Source organism: Triturus cristatus, chromosome 11, assembly GCF_964204655.1.
Source record: "Triturus cristatus chromosome 11, aTriCri1.1, whole genome shotgun sequence".
NCBI classification, from domain to species: Eukaryota; Metazoa; Chordata; class Amphibia; order Caudata; family Salamandridae; genus Triturus; species Triturus cristatus.
In genome coordinates this window covers 652,536,350-652,558,366 of record NC_140594.1, presented here as the reverse complement: position 1 = coordinate 652,558,366, position 22,017 = coordinate 652,536,350, and the positions used below count along the sequence as shown (strand labels likewise).

General features: G+C 49.0%; 1 protein-coding gene across 1 annotated transcript in view; it reads left to right on the top strand.

Annotated features, from left to right (window-relative positions):
- ING5 (inhibitor of growth family member 5) overlaps positions 1-22,017 on the top strand; it is a 543,000-nt gene that overhangs the window by 165,525 nt on the left and 355,458 nt on the right. Inside the window, exon 3 of the mRNA XM_085634171.1 lies at positions 7,031-7,197. Coding sequence (XP_085490297.1) covers positions 7,031-7,197 — 167 coding nt within the window. The remainder of the gene's footprint in view (positions 1-7,030; positions 7,198-22,017) is intronic.

The window sequence follows — 22,017 nt, the reverse complement described above, 5'->3', positions numbered from 1 at the left end:
CACTCCAAAGTGTTGAATGCCATAGTAGCATCCAAAGATGCCAAGATGGCCGGCTCACGTATGAATTCCGCTCTAGCAAGCACGCCGTGTAACCGCCTCAGATTTAGAGCGGTATTCCGATGGGGTATAAAACCAGACTGATCCTGATGAATCAAGTCGCCCACGACCCGAACCAGTCGGTTAGCCAACACTTTAGCCAGAATTTTGGGTTCTGCGTTCAACAGAGAAATGGGCCTATAGGAGGCGCAGCGATCTCGCGGCTTCCCCTCTTTGTGGATCACAACTATGCTGGCGAGGCGTTGGTCAGGGGGGAGGAAGCCCGCCGCACGGGCCGCCAAAAACATGTCTCGAAGATATGGTGCTATCTTATCGGGACGCAACTTGTAGAGTTCGATGGGAAGACCATTGGGACCCACCGCTTTACCGGAAGCAATCGAACGAGTGGCCAAAGCGATCTCTTCTGACGACAACGTCGCCTCCATCAACACCGCGTCTGCCTCCGATAGGGTTGGCAACGTGATGTCTCTAAGCAGGCTATGGGAATCCTCCTCCGATCGCGACGAGACCGGAGAGTATACTCCGCGGAAATGAGCTGCGAAGCAGTCAACGATCTCGACCGGGTCAGTCACACGCACTCCATCACTCCCCTCCACAACGGGCACCACCCTGCTAGCTCTCTCCCTCCTATCCAACCAAGCGATCAGTTTTCCGGCCTTATCCCCCACATCATACAACCACCCTTGCTGCTCTTTACTCCTCTCTTTAGCCGCTTCCGTGACTAACGCTTTGTAATCTGACTGAGGCTGAGAACATGCAATTTCTCCTCAGTAACCCCACTCTCCAAGTCCTCCTCCATTACAGCTATTTCCGCTTCCAGGCGGACCACCTCCGCTCTCTTGCACTTCTTAGTATGGGAGATAAGGGACAAGGCCTGCCCCCTGACCACCACCTTATAAGCCTCCCATAGGGAGACGGCCGACGACACCGACCCCACGTTATCAGTAAAGTAGTGATCAGTGGACTTGACCAACTCCGCGCGGATCTTAGGGTTACGAAGATACCAGGTGTTAATGGGTGCCACTCTCCCCTCTGCCCCAGAGACTACCCTCAGCTGCAACCACAGAGGGGAATGGTCAGAGATACCTCGGGCTAAATGACGCACCTCCCCTATCATTCCAGCTTGGGTCGCCGGCATAAGCATATAGTCAAGTCTCGAGAGACTCCCATGGGCCCCGAGTGAAAGGTGTATTGCGCCTGTCCCGGATGCATCAATCTCCAGCAATCTACAAGTCCCAAAGTGTCCAACAAACCACCCAACCAGGCCTGAGCCCTAGGGAGATCCCTGGGAGGGTGGCGGTCCTCCAATCCGGAGACAACGGCATTAAAATCACCACCCAACACCAAAACCCCCCCAGGGAGTCCCAGGACCAAACGCCCCAAATCAGCAAACGTAGCCGTTTGTAACCCCGGAGGTACATATACAGCCACGAGCGACACAGTCCTGCCCTCCCATCTCCCCACCAGCGCCACATATCGCCCCCTATCATCATGAAGCACCTCATCCACTTCCAATGGGAGAGAGGCCCTAACCAGAATGCCCACTCCCCTAGAGCCAGAAGTAAAACCAGAGTGAGCGGCAAGGCGATAGCCCCTCCTATTTAGGGCCTGGAAGGAGTTCCCAATCAAATGTGTCTCCTGCAGGAAAACAATGTTGGGCGAGGCTCGTTTCAAGAACTGCAAGACCACCCCGCGCTTGATCCTGTCCCCCAGACCGTTCACATTCCACGAAAGGATTCTCAATCCCCTACCCCCCATCCCACTCCCGCACATGATACCCACATCCCGGAGAGCACAACACAGAGAGTTCAGCAGAAAACTTCACATTGCCTTGCAAAACAAGAAAACAACCATCCCCAACAACCCCCCTCCCCCACAATCCCCGAACAACAACTCCCCCCTCCCTGCACCCCTGCTTGAGCCCAGACAGCCCCCCCAACTTGCAGTGTGCCTGTCGCCCTAACCTATACCACAAAAAGAACCCCAGAAGGAGGAAAGGACCCCAATAAGCTCCCCACACCCCCCAGGCACTCGAAGGGCATGATGTACCAGATTAAAGTACCATTGAGCCAAGGCACAAAACCTCGCCAGTCTAGTCAATCGCCGGGAACCAAGTTCTAGTCCCGCTCCACCACATCCCGTTCGTTTTCCGCCGTCCGACTGTCTCGGTCCCGTCCCCGCGGCAGAGCATCCAACCAGTCTCCAACTGCCTCCGGCCGGTCAAAAAAGTGGGAACGACCCTGGAACTCAACCCGCAACCTCGCCGGGAACAACATCGCGTATTTCAACTCCATGTCTCTCAAGCGCCGTTTCACACCCAAAAATCCCAGCCGCTGTTTCTGGACCGCTTGCGTGAAGTCCGGATAGAAGCTGACATTGGAGTTCTCAAACTTCAGCGGCCCTGCCACCCTCGACGCCTGAAGGATAGCATCTCTATCTCGAAAGTTGAAAAGTCGGGCAATTATAGGCCTCGGGGGAGCACCCACTTTGGGCGCACCACCCGGAATCCTATGGGCCTGCTCCACCGCAAAGAACTTGCTCAATCCCTTGGGCGCGAGATGATTGATCACCAGATCCTCCACAAATAGATCCACGGCAGATTCCTCCGATCTTTCCGGCACTCCGATGATACGAACGTTATTCCGTCTAGCCCTGCTTTCAGAGTCCTCAAGTCGACGATCCGTCTGGTCACTGGCCAGCCGCAGCTGGCGGACCTCCGTCTGCAGGGCTGCCACATCCACAGTTAGGCTCGACGCCGCTTGAGACAAAGAGTCGACCCGATCGTTGGTTTTGGACAGGTCTGCCCTGACCAAATTCACATCAATAAGGACCGCGTCCAATTTATGCGCCAGGGTATCAAACCGCTGACCCACCGCAGCCTTCATCTCCTCAATGGCGCCCATAACGTCTTGCAGGGTCAATTCTGACGATGGGCCCGAAACCTCTTTAGCCCTCTCAGGCGATTTATGCAAGCCACTGGGGGACCCCTTCAGCTGCGCATACCGATCCATATTGTTGGCCTGTGCATAGGATCCCCTCCGGGTTGACTTGGGTTTCGACTTGTCACCGTCTAGTCTAGTCGCCATCGTCCGGAGGCCACCAAAGTTGGCACTCGTCGAAGCCGGGGACAGGAACCAGTTGGCCAAGTCAGTCGAACACTACAGTCGCGGGCAGGAAGTCCATGTGTAGCCCGAAAGTCAGGCCAGACACTCCGCCGTCCGCTCTCCTCTGAAACACCGAGGTCTCTCAGCCGATCTCAAAAGGACAGACTCGAAAGTGAAAGTGCGGGGTACGCGGCAAGTCAGGCTCAACATGCCGCTGTTGTTCACTTCGTACCCGGGCACCCCACCAACTCGAGATCGGGACCTAGGCAACAGCAGGCCGCTATCTTCGGAGGGCGACCATTCGGGCTCCCGGCGTCCGATCTGAATTTGGAAAACGGGTGGCACCTCAGCGCGGATGCATCAGCAAAAGCCCATCAAGTTTACCAGGATTTAGTCAGGATAGACGTGGGAGGTTGCGGAGGCCCTCGAGAGCCGTAAGCCTACGCGGCCATCTTGGTTGCGCGCTAGGCTCCTCCCGATAATGACTATGTTAGATAAGGATTCAATTGTAGAGGTGAGCAAAGAGAACAATCTTTTTGTGATGACTCTCGTCCTGGTAGAGAAAAAAGACATGGGTTGGAGACCTGTTATAAACTTGAGAGACTTGAACAAGTTTCTAGTTTACACGCATTTCAAGATGGAAGGTATCCATATTTTGAAGGACATGCTATTAAAGAACGATTGGTTGGCAAAGTTGGATCTGAAGGATGCTTACTATATGATTCCTATGGCAAAGAGCAAGCCAGCGTTACCTTCAGTTAATTTGGCAGGATCAAATTTACCAGTTTTGTTCCCTTTCATTTGTTTTTTCCTCAGATCCATGGCGTTTCACCCCGGTAATGAGGGCAGTGGTAGCTTACCTGAGAGAGAGAGGGTTATTGGAATGATCATTTAGCTAGATGGCATTTTGGTAATATGTCTATGTCGAAATCAACTCCTGAAGGAATTGGATATGGTCAAGAATTTACTGAAAGGTCTAGGCTTTATTGTGAACAAGGCAAAGTCAGTCTGACCTCAGCTGGCACCCTGGTATTTTTAGGGTTCATGATAGATACAATCAATGTAGTTTTATTACTACCAGTGAAGAAGGTGGCCAAGATAAGGAAAGAGATTTGCTCTGTGTTGAGAAGAGACTTTTTGACTCTGAGGAAATTATCAAGGCTAATAGGTCTGTTATCCTCTTGAATTCAGGCTGTTTTTCCTGACTAGTGTTGGTCTGTTACACTATCGAGCCCTGCAAAGAGCGAAATTGACAGCCATTTGGGCAGGCATATGGGATGGAGACAAATAGAGCTAGATCTGGAAGCAAAGGTGGAGTTGGGCTGGTGGCTAGAAAATGTAGATGCTTGGAATGGACAAACGATCTTTGGTTGTTCTCCAGATTTCGTATTAGAGTCAGATGCGAGTCTGACTGGTTGAGGTGGACGTTTCGGTGTGCAACTAACTGGTGGATTGTAGTCAAATATGGAGAGAAAGCAACACATAAAGTGTTTAGAGTTAACAGAAGGACTCTATGCTCACTTGAGTTTCAGAGAAACTTTGGAAGGCCGCGCAGTATTGTTGAAAATAGACAATGTTTTTGCAGTGCCCTATATGAATTGATTAAAGGGGCACAAGGTCCCATGAACTGTTGAAGATGGCAAAATAGCTTTGGCTATTTTGTTTAGAGCACACAATCTGTTTCAGGGCAGAATATTTGCCTGGAAAGAAAATGTAACTGCTGAATGTAATTCAAGGTTTTTGAAGGGTTACAGCGATTAGAAGCTGAATCAGAAGTACTTCAAGAAGATAGATTGGCTGTGGGGTCCTTTGAGAATGGATATTTCTGCGAGCAGGTTGTCATTTCAGGTAAAGAATTATTACAGCTGGATGTCGGATCCAGGGGCCCTAGCATTGGATGCCTTTTTACAGAGTTTGATGGGAATAAACATGTTTCACCCCTTTATTACTCTTAGGGTCCTGCAGAAAGTGAGGCGAGAGGAATGTGTTCTAGTGCTGGTAACTTCATTTTGGGTGTTTCAGGCGTGGTTTCCAATGCTTTTGGAATTCGCATGTGAAATACCATTTTATCTTCCTGCGCTGGAGGGTCTGTTGAAAGACGTAGATGGCGAGGAACAACCTTTGTTTCAGACAGAAGCTTTGAACCTTCCTGTCTGGAAAATATCAGAAGATCCTCAGGCGTGTCAGGACTTTCAGGAAAGGCGTAGGAATTACTCGAGGAATCTTGGGCGCCAGGTACTCGGTATAGATACAAAGGAATTTTGAAATTATGGATTCCTTGGTGCTTCGAAAGGAGTTTGGATCCCATGGAGGCACCTACAGTAGAGGTGGTTAACTTTCTAGTGGAACAATTCGAATAAGGCCCTAGCTATAGAACAATCAATTGCTACAGATCAGCAGTGTCTGCCGGTTTTATAGTCCGGTTGATGGCAGGAGTGTGGGTAAGAATGTGTTGATTTGTAGGGTCCTAAAAAGTATCAGATTGCGGAGACCTCCTAGAGCGAGATATGAGGTCTTGTGGGATGTCAATATGATTTTATCCTTGTTGACCTTATGGCCAAGTAATAGGTATTTGACGTTGAAAAGATAAACTATGAAGTTAGCATCTTTGTTTTGTTTGGTTTTTTGTCACAGAGTTTCAGATGTGATAGCTTTGGAGGTAAGTAACCGGTTTATGACCCCTTTGGGGTGACATTTGATATTACAAAAGGAACTTAAACAATTTCAGAGATTATTATCCAAAGTTTGAAGCATGTACGAAGCTGTGTGTGGTAGATTGTATGAAAGAGTATGATTAAAAAATAGAGGAGTATCATCCAGATGGAATGAACCAATTAGTGATTTCTTTTATGAAGCCATTCAAGGCTGTGACTACAGCTACTATAGCAAGATCGGTGATATGTACTATGCAACAAGCAGGTGTCGAGTTTGAAAAAATGTAAAGCTCATTTAATGAGAGGTGCAATGGCAAACACAGCTTTTTGGAAAGGTGGGAGACTGAAAGACATTATGAGAGCGGCTGACTGATCAAATGCTTCCGTGTTTGCAAAACATTATTGTATGCCAATTGTGAACATGGCAAGTGTGGTATTAAAGGGAAACTAACCTGCATAATGATAGCCTCCTGCCTTGTGATGAAATAGCGATTCTCCAAATAAAGTGCCTAGAGAATCTTAAATACATTAAAGACATGGAGGTTAGTATTATCCCCCCTCCTTTCCCTGGATTTAATTTTACAAGTATAAAAAAACAAAGTGGAAAAAGAGATCTAAAGATAGCTTTGGTTACTTTGCTATTTGGGAGAATATTTAAAACATTTTCTTGTTTCTGAAAACAATTAATAATTCGGTGTACGTGGATGAATACTCATGTGAAAAAATGGAAGAGTGCAAGAAGATCATTCGCACTGACAAAACAAGAGGAAGGAACAAGATTTTGCATATCATAGAGAAAGATGATTCTGTGAAGGAACTATTTATATGTGGAGGATGATTCTAGCTCTGGATTGTTAAGGTTTTATGATGTAATATGTTCTTTAAAAAGTGCTGCAAGGAGTGGCGTTAAAAGATTAATGCATAATGCTAGCCTCTGTGTCTTTAATGAGACTCAGATTCTCTAGACACTTTATTTGGAAAATCATTCTTAACTATTGACTATTGCTCAAATTAAAGCTCATAAATATACTTTGCAATCAGGCTTTTGCTTCTTTCATGTTTCATGCATATTTCATATGCTGTCTGTCCTGTCCTTTGTGACTACAGTTAATGTCTCTGCGTAGGACTTTACTTTGTGTACATGACTAATTTCATTGTGTGCTTTGGCAAAAAGTGTCAAACAGCTAACTTTATGCTATGTTCTCTTTTCTTCAGATAAAAAGAAAGAGATTGACTGCCTGGCAGCAGAGTACATTGCTAATGTGCGCGGCCTGTCTCCTGAACAACGGGTCGATTTTCTACAGCGTATCCAGAATGCGTACAGCAAGTGCAAAGAATACAGCGATGATAAAGTGCAGCTCGCCATGCAGACTTATGAAATGGTGAGGAGGTGGGAAACAGGGTGTATAGTTGAGGGCAACTTGATATACATATAAATGGTGCATGCTGAGATTGAGCAAAGATTGGCCAATAGGAAAGGAAGACGGCTGTCTTGATTATGAATTTTGGGTTTGTGACACAGTAGGAAGAATAGAGTACACCCTTAAATCGATCATTGTATCCATTTCTCTAGGGTGAGTTGTCTTAACTTGTGTTTTGGAAATGATGCTTATGAGGCTTGAAAAGGGAGGCGTTCCAAACTGAGACAAACGTTTTTGAACAAAATGTATTGAGGTTTTCCGGTCTGCACAAACACACGCTGTGTAAAGTTTCATAACAAGATACATACCAATGGGAGGCGATGATACAATCATGAAATGCACATTTATATGAAATCTTCTATGCATGGTATTAGTCCTCCCTCCCGCCCTCCAAAACAAAAGGAGAAAGGTGAAAAGAACAAATCCCACATTGTGTTGCAATCGCATGGCACTCATTTCAATCTTACTTCAAATCCTAACTCTAATCTAAACTCCCTAACCTCCCCCACCCATCCCTCCCCCCAGGCATGTCACTCCCAACTCTCCATAGGTAATGCAGTGTAGGTCTACTGTACTTGAGCTTCACTAACATATCAAAGATAGCAGTGTAATGGTTAACGCACAGCAGTTGCATAATCATGTTGCATGATATTTATAGGGGTATCCTGTCAGGACACACTCAGGTGCAATCGTCCTAATGCACTACATCTGGTGCGGCAATCACGGGATCTTCGTCGCTGTGAGTGTCTGGTATCTTTAGGGGCTCTACTAATGTTTCCCATGCCCATGCCTTTGCCGCTTCTAGTGCCTTTTCACAACCCGCCCTCTTCGCCAACTGCATCCGCACTACTCCGTCACACTCCGCCCATTTAGTGAATTCCTTCTTCCATCTGGCTATGTTGAGGCCCTTCTTCATTTTCTAATGCATAATGATTTCCCGTTTAGCCAATAAAAGACCCGTATCTAGGAATTTGCTAGTAATCTTGTTTTTGGCCGTATGGGGAAACCAATGCAACATATACGGCCCTATAGCCAGTTCCAATTCCCTATCAGTGACGTTGTTTAGTAAAGTCACTACTTCGGACCAATAAATATCTAACTGCAGGCACCCCCAGAACATGTGATGGAAGTCTGCCCCTTCCCATGGCAGCGCGGACATTCATCTGAGCGAGTGTCAAAGTATTTATTAATTTTCAATGGGGTAAGGTAGGCTCTATGTAATATGTAAAAGTGCACTAATTGAAAACGGGCGTTCCTGGTGCTCTTCCACACTCTTTCCACTATATCAGCCCAGGCCTTTTCAGGGATCTCCGCCCTCACATCCTCCTCCCATTTGTGCCGCAGTGCATTCAGGGGTAACAGCATCTCCTGTGTCATACGTCTATACAGGCACGTGACCTCCTTAAAGGTTCCAGCCGCTGTCACTATGTATTGACACCCCAGTGACTTTTTCAGTTCATCAAGGCCCTCTCTCCAATGTTTATGGATAGCCGCAGTAAGTGCAGCATGTAATCAGAAGCCCCCCCCCCCCCGCAGGTCAAATCGCTCCTGTGTGTCGTTAAAGGGTAGCATAGTGCCATCGTCATATAAATCTCTGACGGTAGACAGGTCTTTCTCTTTCCAACCTGCTAGTCCCCTCCAGGTACCTCTATGAGGTAACGCCTCACACATGGATAATGGGATGTCAGGCAGATACGGAACTGCAATCCTCTCCCTTTTCAAGCTCCTTTGCCAACACTGCCTTGCTGTTTTGAGGTCCCCTGGGAGGCCGCCAGGGCGGACGGGAAGGTTCAGCACAATTTGAGAGAGCACTCTCAGTGCCGGGGCTCTGTCCCTCAGCTCTTCTTTCCCTCGCATCCTAGCTGCTACATTTTGGGTGAACCATTGTAATTGGGCTGCTAGGTAATAAGCCTCGAAATCAGGAAGTGCCCACTCCCCCCCTTTGATTGTGAGCACATCAAAAGAGCCAACGCTGCCCGCCGTCTACCGGTACCCCACAGGAAGCCTGTGACCATGGCCTTAAGTTGTTTAAAAGATCACACCGGGGTCCAAATCAGCAAGGTCCCGAAATAGTACAATAGTCACGGGAGGGCCACCATTTTAAGCAAGGCCACTCGCCCAGCCACTGATAGTTGGAGCGTCCCCCAGAAATCAAAACTACCCGTCAGACCTCTGATTGCTCTACTGATGTTGCCCTCCAACAGATCTCCCTGTGTATGATATATCCTTGTACCTAAATATGGCAGACATCTATACTCCCATTTCACCCCGGCTGTATCTTGCGGTCCATCTTTATCCCCAATGGTCGGGAACAAGCAGGACTTTGCCAAATTCACTCAAGCCCTGCCACCGTGGCAAGCTCATGAATCAATTCCTTCGCCCCTCGGAGCGCCTCTCTCGAATTCACCAGAAACATTAACAAATCGTCTGCATACAGGGCTATATGGTTAATTTGCCCATTCACGTATTGGCTTTGGTAATGTTGCCCTGTCCTGGCCTTGGCCGCTAGCGGTTCCACTGCCAACGCAAACAAGAGGGGAGACAACGGGCAACCCTGTCTCGTGCCCCGAGTTGCGTCACAGGTGTCAGAAATCAATCCACCCGTTTTAACCCCCTGCTGTAGAGTGCTTGTATAATAAGGCCGTCCACTTTATAAATGTATCCCGAGCCCAAATGTATGCATTACGTGGAACAAGTAGGGCCATTCAAGGCTATCGAATGCTTTTTCGATGTCAACTGCAAACACAGTGGCTCCGTCCTTCGGGTAGGAGATTGCTTCTAAGATCTGCAATAAGCGCCGAACATCAAGAGCCGTGTTTCTGGTCAGGATGAACCCGGATTGATCCTTATGCACTAAGGTCGACATGTAAGGAGAGAGTCGGGTGGCTAAAATACGGCTCAATATCTTGTAATCGGTGTTAGGCATGGATAGCAGGTGATACGCAGATCTGGCCCAAGGTGGTTTCCCAGGTTTAAGGAGCGGGATGATAATGGCCTCTCGCATTGATGCTGGGTGCTGGCCTAACCGCTTCGCGTCGTTATATAGTGTTACTATTCTAGGTGCCAATTGTTCAGTGTAGGTTAGGTAGAACTCTATCAGGAGCTCATCTGTCCCCAGTGTCTTGTTCCGCGCCATATGCTTAATAGCCCCCTTCACCACTCCGATCTTATTATCCATCCCTAACGAATCCGCCTGGTCTCTGTCCAAACGCGACAGTCTGACTTTGTGTGTAAACCTACGCAATTCGTTCTCCGTCAGGGTTGATTTACTCTTATACATGTCTGTATAATACTTAAGAAATACTTAATCTATATGCTGTTGAGTGCAACAAGCCACTCCATGGTGGTCTCGGAGCTCCAGGTTCATTGAGCCTCTTTGTGACAGGTTAGCTAGCCACGCTAAGAGAGCCCCAGATTTGTCCCTTTCTGCATGAACACGGGTAGTATATGCTTTAGAATCAAAACTGCGTAGTCGCTCTACTTGCACCGCTACCGCCTCCTTTGCTTCAAAGAGCTCCCCTTGCTTATCTGGTCTCCCAGGACGATCCCACTCCACCTCCTTAAGGCGCTGGTCCGCTTCCCGTACCTCCGCCAAAAGCACTTTACTTACCCCCACTACCTCAGAGATACAGCGACCCCTAACAACTGTTTTAAAAGCGTCCCACTCCACTAAAGAAGATGTCACTGTGCCAACGTTGTTCTGGAAGTATTGAGAGACTCATGTGCCTCATGGCATGTTCCTTTCTTGTTGCAGTAACTGGGTAAAGATGTTTCCACCTGAATTCCTCATTGTGTGTCATTTTCCTACCTGACTATTCTAATGGGTGTTCAGAGCCCTCAAAAAATGCACCGTGTATGACACCCAACCCATTGGGTACTCTGCTCTGTGGTCAACTACTTAAATTAACTTTAATTTCTGGTAAACAAAATCTTTAGCATCTTCTGTTTAGTAACTTGTAATTGTCGTAGGTTGTTTTTATTTATTTTTTAACAATTTTTATTTGTCAAAATGCACGTGTATTGCAGGGCTCTGTACTCCAGAGGCATCTGCACAATCAAATCATAAAAAAAGGACTTTGACATTTTCAATTGGAAATAACAAAGGCATAGCTAACAATATGAAGGTTGCCTCAACTCTCTCCCGCCCCCAACCAAACCCCCCCCAGATCACACTAAGTCTTCATAACCTGGCCAACGCCTATGAGTAAAGCAGAGGGTCCCCCCTCCGGGCACCCCACATACAGCACCTACTCACTCTGATTATGTAAAGATAAGTTATCCCTGAGGGTGAGCCCCCTTGCTGACACTGGTTCTAACAGCAGACCCCTGATAATCTGCCCATCGTTTCCAAATCTTGTAGTGTTTGTGCGGGCACCTCATAGCAACAAAAATGGGTTGCTCCAGACCCATACAAAAGTCCAGGCCATTCTTCCATGCAGCCACGGAGCGGGCTCTCGGCGCCTTGCACGCCCTGGCAATGTCCCTCTTCGCTAGAGTAAAGCCCAATTGCATCAGGTGTCGCTTATAAATATTGCCTCCTATCCCCTCCATAACGTGGAGCAGAGCCAGCCGCGGTGTGCGGGGGAGTTCCCACCCCAGTACCTCCGAGAGACAGGTAAATACCCACCTCCAGAACCGGTCCAGGTAAAGGCAATGCCAAACAGTGTGAATGTGTACCCTCCTCCCGGCCGCACCGAAGACACAAAGGAGAAGCTATCAGCCCCGCCCTCCACAGGCGCACTCGTGTAAAGTAAACCCTGTGTAGGTACTTAAACTGGACGAGGCGAAGTCATAAATATAGCCTCCCCCCCCCCCCCCGCGGAGCAGCTAGGGCCTTCGTCCAATCCTCCTCCTCCAACTGACCAACATCTCCCTCCCAATCCCCCCGTAGTTTCTGTAGCGTGGGGAAACAATGGGTAACTAGGGATTGATAAATCTGGGAGATTTTGCGGTCCTTAAGGTCCCCCATAAAAACTTTCGTCTCCAGCGGGCTAAATTGCGGCAAGGACTCCAAACACTCCAGGCTAGGGGACAGGGCGTGGCTGAATTGAAGGTATCAATACAACTGGGACTGTGGCATGAGGAATTCTTTCTGGAGGTCCTGGAAGGATTTGACCGTCAGCCCCCTCATAACATCGCCCAGGACTGAGATACCTATGTTATCCCACCCCCGGAAGCCCTGCAGGGCCGCTAGCTGCGGTAAGCGCCCATTATTCCAAAGGAGAGTCTCCTGAGTCAACGTGATCCACCACCCCATTCGTCGCAGCGCCTGCCGCCAAATCTGGAATACGACCCTTGTAGCCGACGGCAGTGAACCCCGCAGCGGTGTCGAATAGAGAATCGTATGTAGCGAGTGAAGTCCCATAAGTTGCTGCTCGACCGCGTATGCTGGGTCTGCCCTATCACCGTACCACCAGTCATTAAGGGCCAGCAAATGCAAGACTTGGTAGTATGAGTGAATGTCAGAGGACGCTAGCCCCCCGCAATAAGTGGACAAAATGCACGTTTGCAGGGCTATCCGCACCCCCAACCCCCCCCCCCCCCCCCCCCCCCCCCCATAAGAACTGCCCTAGCGCTGCATTCACCTGTTGGAACCATCGGGGTGAGATCTGTTAACGGTGGTTTTGTAGCTGGTAGAGGAGCCGGGGAGGCTCCACCATCTTAAATATAGCTGATCTGCCATATATTGACAGAGGCATACGGGACCAGGACTTGAGGTCTTCACGTACTCGTTCCCACACCGGAACCAGGTTACTTTACCAGGAGACCACGGGCACGTCTGACAGGAACACGTCTAGGTATTTCAGCCCCCCCACCGCCAGCTGGACCGAGGAGACCCACGAGCCCACGCCCGTCCGATCCCCCAGAATCCACAACGTGGACTTACGGGGATTCATATAGAGTCCAGATGTCTCCCCAAAAATCTGCATAATACAGTAGCCAGGGTCCCGTCCTGTCCACAGCCGTGAGAAAGAAAAGGACATCGTCCACATATAATGCGATCCTATCCGATAGTCCCGGAGCCCATTCAAATCCCTGTACCTGTGCATCAATTCGCACCCATGCAGCCAAAGGCTCCATGGCAAGTGCAAACAAATAAGGGGACAGCCCTGTCACGTACCTCGCCTGATAGAAAACGTGGATGAGGTCGCTCCTGCCACCCACACCGACGCTGTCAGATCAGTGTAAAGGAGGGTTAGGTAGGAAATAAATCGCGGTCCAAGATTGAGTCTTCGTAGCAAAGCGAATAAGTACACCCACCTCAGGGGATCAAACGCCCTGTCCATATCGGCCAATAAGAGCGCTGCCAGTTCCCCCAACTGCCGAATAGCTGCCACCGCCACATGCGCCCGCCTGATGTTGTGTCTGGTCGCCCTCTGGGGCATAAAGCCTGCCTGGTCAGGATGGACCAAAGTGGCAATGTGTGGCAAAAGGCGATTGGCCAATGCCTTAGCCAAACATTTTGCCTCCACATTCAGGAGGGAATGGGACGATACGATGCATGTTGCTCGGGGGGCCTGCCCGGCTTATGGAACACTACCACCTCCCATAGCGCTGAAAGCAGAGGCCCTTCGTTCCCATGAGGTGTGTTTCCTGTAGCATAAGGATATCCGCCGCAGCCCGTTTAGCCTGCTGGAGTACGGCCCCACGTTTAATCCTGTCCAGGGCACCGCACACGTTCCAACTAATGATGCTGAGAGTACCTGGGGTCGCTTGCCTTCTAGTGGATATGCTGCCCATTTGGGACTGTGTCAGCAACAATAACAAGGAGGAAGACGTGTTGGTGCATGTGTGAATAACAACGGACAAGGAGTGAAAGTGCGATCTGTAAACATGAACAACCCCCACCAACAAGCCCCCCACCCTATACCTCAATAACACTAAAGCATCTGTCGTGGCGGGACTGACCCTCAACCCCCAATGGGGGGGTGCAAGCCACTCCGACCAATGGATCTCCAACTTACAGCCCATGTCTCCTGGGCACGTTTCCCACTAGCAAGAGCCTAACGGAGATCCCGGCCCATGTCAGAGTCTCTCCGATCAGATGAAGTAGACTAGGACCCTGCAATCACTCGTGGACCCATCAATCAGTCCACCGATGTCTGCCGCCCAGAGACTGAGCCCTTCTGGGAGGAAGCACCGCAGGACTGAAGGCGGGACCGCGACTACCTGGTACCCTTCTGCTGCCACCGGGGTCTCTTCCGGTCCGCTTCGCCCGATGAGGAGTCGGATTCCCTCCCAGGCGGCGTATGTGCTCGTACCCGTACTGTCTCATCAGTCCATTTAAAGACCTCTTCCGGTGAGTCAAAGAAGTGGGTGCGGGAGCGATATACAACTCGTAGTCGGGCAGGAAACCGGAGAGCGTATGGGAGCTTGAGGTCTCTTAGACGGGTCTTCGCTGCCAGGAACGATTGCCGCTGTTGCTGCACCAGCTGTGTGTAATCAGGGGGTCCCGCAATTATCCGCTCCTGCTTTCGGTGCTCTGTGGTGGGTGGCGCCAGCTGGCTAATCATTTACAGCTAATTGGCGCGCCCGGAGGCGCTCTTAAATCCAACGTGGGCTCCCGCAGCGCGGGTCCCGCAATTATCCGCTCCTGCTTTTCGGTGCTCTGTGGTGGGGGCACCACAAGAACCACGTTCCTTTGGGGCAGGAGCCGCCAGCTGGCTAATCATTTACAGCTAATTGGCACGCCCGGAGGCGCGCTTAAATCCAACGCGGGCTCCTACAGCACGGGACGCGCGCGGGCTTGCCCGGGCCAAGGGCGGGCCCGTCCTTGCCCGTCACTGCCCTGAGAAGGCTGGGCTGGGCCACCCCCCCAACATCATGTGTACGGAGCTCCGGGTCATTTTCCATTAAGGTACTTTTGTTATACTACCCTTCAAACCTCTAGTGACACTGGACCTTAATATTGGACTATTATTCTGTTCTTGAACAGTCTTTGGCCACTGCTGCTTCAGGTGGTCAGCATTGTCTGTAACACTCCTGCTGAGGTTGATTGCTCAATTAGTGAAATGGGGAAAAGAAAAGAGACTGAGACTGGGACAGTAGGTACCATTAGAAAAAAAATATAAAAAATGTCACCAATCGTTGGCAAAGGGAACTGGGTGCGATGGAGGGACAGAGGAAGATGTTCTCAGTCGCATAGAGAATATTGTTGCAGACTGTGAAGACTTGCTACTCACACCTGTACCTATTGTCTCCCCCTCCACCAAGGAAACCACAGGCACCAAAACCCCATGTCCGGCTAGCCCTACCGGATCTACTATTGCAGGATATGGGAATATCGCTAACCTATTTAAGAAAGCAGTAAGGAAGAAGAAAGGACCCCAGTTGTGGAAATGTGTAATAATAATGTGCCAAGCCCCTTACCTGCTCAAGGGGAAATAAGCCAATACTGATAGCGCTATATCCGATGAGTTTCCACTTAGCAATCGATTTGCCCCCCTTGCTGACGATCCACTCCCAGTCAAAGATCACATCAATATGAACTCCTGCATAAACTTAACTAACAATAACGACTCAAGCTCAAATAAACCGCAGGGGGAAGGGAATGAGAAGTAAATATTGGTCCTACACCCTCAAACCTCGATCTTCACAGGGAATTTGCAGCCTTATAGTGTTGAGGCACTGTTTACCCTAGTATCCAAACTCTATGAGCAGCTAGATGGCTACACTAGATCACATCCACACCACCCATCTCAGTCACTACAATCATCTTCTGTATCCACCAATGCTGTCCCTAGTAAGGAACCTTTAGCATTTATTGGGAAGCAATTGGATTGCAATTCTTTGCCCCTGCCTACTGACCATCGACAAACTTGTAGAACAAGAGCTTTTAAAGGTCCATCTTTGGAGTCATGTAGGCCAAATGTTGAGCATTGTATGACAAGTATGGGTCTGCCACAGGATCGAGTTGGTCACGGGCCAATGTCAGGGCTATCCGCACCGAATATGGCCACAAGATTTAATGGGGTGTCCTTATCTCGTCAGTCTCCCTTAGCTCTACATAATAAGCAGAGCAACCCATTAGCATTCCCAATCTACATGACTAATGTTCCCAAAGCAGATCCACAGCAAATGAAGTATGAGAACGTTGATGTATTAAAAAATAAGGCCATACACTGGTTGAGGGACACTAGGGGGTGTAGATCAGTTATCAGAGATGACATTGTACATGCTAAAAGGCACTCCTCACACTCGAATTCAGATGACGTGATTGAGCTAAGACTAGCGTCCGAACATCTGATGCACGATTTGATTGCTTTGGAGATTAGATTCCATCCAAACCCTGCCACGAAAATTAGGCTGAGACTAAGCTCTCCTCTAACACCTGCCTAAGCAGGAAACACGTGCTTGCTTATTGGGGACCCTTCCATTTCATCGTTATCCCAGGTTGATTGACTAACTCTGGCCTCAAATAAGGTTCCCCAATGCAAACTTATTAGCAGCTCTATGACCACCATTGACTGTGTACTCCCTGATCTTATTGTGACATACAGAGAGCAAGAGCATATGCCATGTCTCACACCGTCGGCTTTAGCCATTGACTCTTCTCCAGTGATGAACGATCATACCCTGGCTAGTTGCCCAGATCCAGTTATTGACTGCCAAGCACTGTCCAAATTGAATGCCTCTACACTTCCCTTGGTTTCCACTTTACAAGGTAGTGGGCAAGTGTTAAGAATTACGTCATGGAATACGGCAGGTGTAAGAAGGATGCTTGACCACCCGTACTGGCTAGAACTCATTGCACAGACTGAGATCTGCTTACTCCAAGAAACCTGGAGCCTGTCCCCCTTGTTTATACCAGGTTTTAAGACCTTTCATAGACCAGCTATTCCATCTAAACACAGCCGGCCCTCAGGAGGGCTGCTCATATTTGTAAACTTGGCTGTAAATTGTGATGTCAAAGAGCTGGCTACGAACAGCCCAGATATCCTTGGGATTAGGATAACCAATGGTAAGGGCAAGACGGTTGACATATATAATGTATATGCTAGGAGTACCAGAGGTGGTAGCTCCCCAACACTTCAGTCCTTGAATAATTTATTGAAAGTTATGGTTGAAAGCTACCCACTTATAGTTGGTGGGGATTTTAATGTAACTTTGGAACCCCTCGACTGGGCAGAGGATAATGATGTGAATGTAGGGGATAAACTCTGGGGGGTACCCCCACTGGAACTTACGCCAATAAAAAAATGGTCGCAAGCTGCAATTCAGCTCAAAGCGCTAACCTTAGAATATAGGTTAAGAGCTGCTAATGGAAGAACAATTTCAGATAGAGGAGGAGGAATGACCTTTGTGGGGCCAAATGGGTCAAGTAGGATAGACTATTTATTAGTGGACCGCACACTTTGGCCGTTGATACAGGATATGGCCATAATTCCATCATGTGACAGCGATCATAACCCCCTCATCTTGTCTATCCAAAATCCCTGGGGTGGTATTGGGAGAGAGCCGCCGATACCATTAAGCACAAAATCCTTAATACCTACAAGCGATAAGCGTCGTCTCAAATGGCCTGTGGTATTGGCAGATAAATTAAAGAGCGAACTGATTAAGGATGCCCTTACTAAGCACCTAGCGATCCTAACACCATGGACCACAGACCTATCTAACCAGAGTAGTTGTAGCACCCTCCACAAGGAATTCTTTGACCATCTGGCTTGTTTTTTTCAGGCTCCAAACAAAAAAATGAGGTTATCCCAGGGAAGACCCTTGGGAAGAGATTCCTGGTTCAACAAAGAGTGCAGGACCCTGAGAGGGAGTTTGACTGTTGCCATTAAAAATCTAGAGCCTACTAGTATTCGGAAGGCTAGGAAAGATTACAAATAGGCACAGTGTAAAGCAAAAAAAGAATGGGATGAGAGGAGATGGGAGGAGTTAGGAGTGGCCATTGGGCATCCCGATAGCCGGATGTTTTGGTCTTTGGTATCCAAACAAAACTTTGAACGTTCACCTCCTTGGGCAAATAACATTCCGGCCGCTGAATGGCATAAACACTTCATTGAGTTATACTCTAATGGTCCACACATTGACAGTTCCCAGATGCTCCATGATATGGGTCTCCCTGCTTGTACACTTACATTCACTAAGGAGGAGATATTGTGTTCACTTGATGCCATTATTCCAGCAAAAGCCCCCGGCCCCGATGGCATCCCTGGAGACCTTTTCCGCGCTGATAGGGAACACTGGGCTACCTATTTTATGAGACTGGCCAATGACATCTCAAGTGGGGGAAGCATTCCGGACACCTGGAAGGGGGCAGATGTAGTACCCATTTTCAAGAAAGGGGACTGGTTTAAACCCTCCAACTACCGTCCTATTAGCCTGATAGATTGTGCCCAGAAGGTATTCTGGCGCTCGCTCCTTGTTAAAATCCAGACCTGGATGGAGGAGAACAACATCCTTTCTCCACTCCAGGCGGGCTTTCGGCGGAAGACCGGCACGATCGACCATGCGTTTTGCCTGGTCTTGCTGTATTGGAAGCTAGTTGTGTTGGGCAAAGGCAGTTTATATCTTGCCTTTATGGACCTGAAAACAGCTTTCGACCTAGTTCCCAGGGACCTGCTTTGGCAGGTCCTTCGGGACATGAGTATGCCTCTGGAACTTTTAGAGCCACTCATTAGGTTGCGTGAGGATAACTTTGCCTGTGTAAGGTGGGGAAACCAGGGCCAAAACACTGAGCCATTTAAAATCAGGCGGGGGTGCGCCAAGGGTGCGTCCTGGCCCCCACCCTTTTTTCCCTATATGTAAATAAGGTAGCTGATCTCTTGTGCTTTACCCCGGCTGATGCCCCATCACTGGCTAATCATAAAATAGCCACTTTGTTGTTTGCAGACGACACTCTTTTAGTGTCCAAAACCCCCATGGGCTTACAGAAACTTTTAAATTACTTTAAGAACTTTTGTGACGAGAGGGGTTTGGTCATCAACACAACTAAAACTAAGTTGATGATGTTAAATCCTCACAAATCCTTTAAGGGTAATTTGGTTCTTGATAATGTCCCGCTTGAACGAGTGAGTTCCTTTGATTATTTGGGAATTAAGTTATCTGAGGGAATGGTATGGAAGAAACATCTAGAGAGGGCATCCCTGAAATTATCCCAGTTAACTGGGGCCCTGCGATGGGAGCATTGTCTCTCGTATACTAGGCCTGTAGCCCCTGCACTGAAGCTGTATAGCTGTAAGGTAGTAAGCAGTGTACTCTATGGAGCCGAACTGTGGGGCTCTATAAATGTTAACATCCTCCCGATAATAAAAAATAAGTTTCTTAGAAGCCTGTTATCACTCCCACAGAGCACTCCACTCCTTCCCTTGAAACTCGATATGGGTGTCAAGTCTATCAATGATCTGGTGAGCCTACGCCCCTTGCTTTTTTGGCACAGATTAGTTTTAACTCCAGAACTGATGTCCTATGCAGCTGCTTTTAATGAAGTTTCTGCCCTGGACACAAATCATAAAATTGGGTGGATTAACTATATAAATACCATGCGGGCGGACATAGGTGTGCCTAAGGAGCTAGAAGGTCACCCTCCCACATACTCTAGGGATATACTAAAACTACAGTTTTGGGCTTGGGTAGAACAGAAGAATTTTATGAATACACAACATGGCTGCTTAAATGACTTGTTCTTTGATATTAAATCTAGCAGCCGGTTAGAAAGCTTCCTTGATTTAATAAAAGTGCCAGAAGATAGGAAATTATATACTCAATTTAGACACGGTTGTCTTCCCATCAATGCTTTCACTAATACCTGGAGTACAAATATATCACAGCCCAGGGGCTGTCTTTCTTGCCCTTGCCCTAAAGAAACAATAGGCCATGTATTTTTTGTGTGCCCCGCCTACGCCAGACCCAGAAGGAACTGGCTTATCCCGGTATGTAGACACCTAGGGACACATAGTCATAAAGAAGCCCTACGCATTCTGAAATCAGATGCGAGACCATTTTTTGTTTGTGCAACGGCAACATTTTTGGGTAAATTATGGTCCATTAGAAGGAGGGCCCTATAGACTTTATCGACTTGAAGGAAGTAAATGAATTGAAACCCAAATGATCTGGACAGATGGGCGTGTATTTCACACTAGCACTTTGGATTGTAAATATTTGGATTACTTGCCATTTCAATTTTGATGTTAGGACGCATCTTTTAATTATTGAAATATGCTTATATTTGCACTGTGTACATATTGTATCTTTGTGATAAGCTTTTTACCCTAATTTTTATCTCTTTTTAAACTATCAAGAGCCTGTATAGGAAGTATTTTAATCTACAGTACCTTTTATTCTGATTATTGCCATGCAAGACCTATGTGCTTTTTTCTTTTATGGTACTGTAAAACCGAAATAAAGACTATTGAAATGAAAATGAAATGAAATCAGGGAAAATGAGGATGCGTACATTGTCGTAGAGCAGGGGCTCCTTGATCTGGGCCTGTTTCAGTATCACATCGCGATCAAGGTAGTTCAGTAGCTTCGCTATAACTGGCCGTGGGCGAGCCCCAGATGGGGGCTTCTGCATGAGTGCCCTGTGAGCCCGCTCCACTACAAAACAACGAGACAAGGCCTCCGGAGGAAGCCAACTCTCGAGCCACTGCGTGAGGAAGCGTTCCATGTTGCCTTCCTCGCATGCCTCCGGGAACCCAACAAAGCGAAGATTATTGCACCGGGCCCGTCCCTCTGCATCCTCCACTTGCAGCGCAAGCCCCCTCTGAGCAGTCTCCATTGCGGCCATCTTTTTCTTGAGTGTGGTACATCATCTTCCACTCCGGAGATGCGGGTCTCAGCCTCAGTAATACGTGATACCGCGTTGCGCAAGTCCTGTCGCAGGAGCATGACATCAGAGCCAACTGCGCCAATTTTAGCATCTAACATATCCCTGGACTGAGTAGTGGCCACCATGAGCGCCGCGTTATCTGGCATAATCCCTTGCTGTCCGCCAGATGCCCCAGCCGCTGCATCCAGGCCAGTAAACTTGTCGATGGGGCCTTGCTTGGACGTGCCACCGCCACCCTTGTCTCGCGTCATAGCCGTCTTCGGGGCACCCTACACAAGCCCAAAGAGCGCAGGGGGGTGGGCCCAGAAAGAGGAACCCTCAACAGCGGCCTCCTGCGGCCCGAATCGGCCGCCAAACAGGAGCGCGTACAAAGTTGCCCTATGGCTGAGGCCGCCGAGTAATACCAAAGGCCCACGCAGCACCGGACCCGGCCAGGGGCCCCCAACGGCGTTCACGCGGCCTGACTGACAGCCGATGCAAAGGCGCCCAGAAACTGCTGGCTCCACTCAGGCCTCCTGCTTCACTGCAGCCTCCCCAGGTAACGCACCCCCAGGCCTCACACCCTCACCGGCCTGCACAGGTCCCAACCAGCAACAGTGTCATGGGGGCACCCACGCAGACCGACTGAGTCGGGTGCCCCCTGCAGCTGGGGGGGAAAGGAAGTCTGCGCAGAAAGGGCCACAGGCCAGCCCAGAGACTCGCCGGTAATCATGCCAGCCCCCCACCTCCTCCCTGTCCACTTTCCTCGCGGACCGATGGCACCGCCGGACCACTGCAGCCATGTGTGTCGGGGGGGGGAAAAGGGGGGAGAACTCAGGGACACCAGTCTAGGCCCTGTGCTCCGCAAGGCCCGAGGGCCGCGCTCTCTCGAGGCCTCCACCGCTGGGTACGGTACGTCAGATGTGCAGAAAGGCGCGTCCGCCTCGTGGGGCTAGGGGGCCGCCGGCCCACTCTCAGCGCGGATTGAGGCCCGCCACCCCTAAGCACTGCTCCTCACCTCC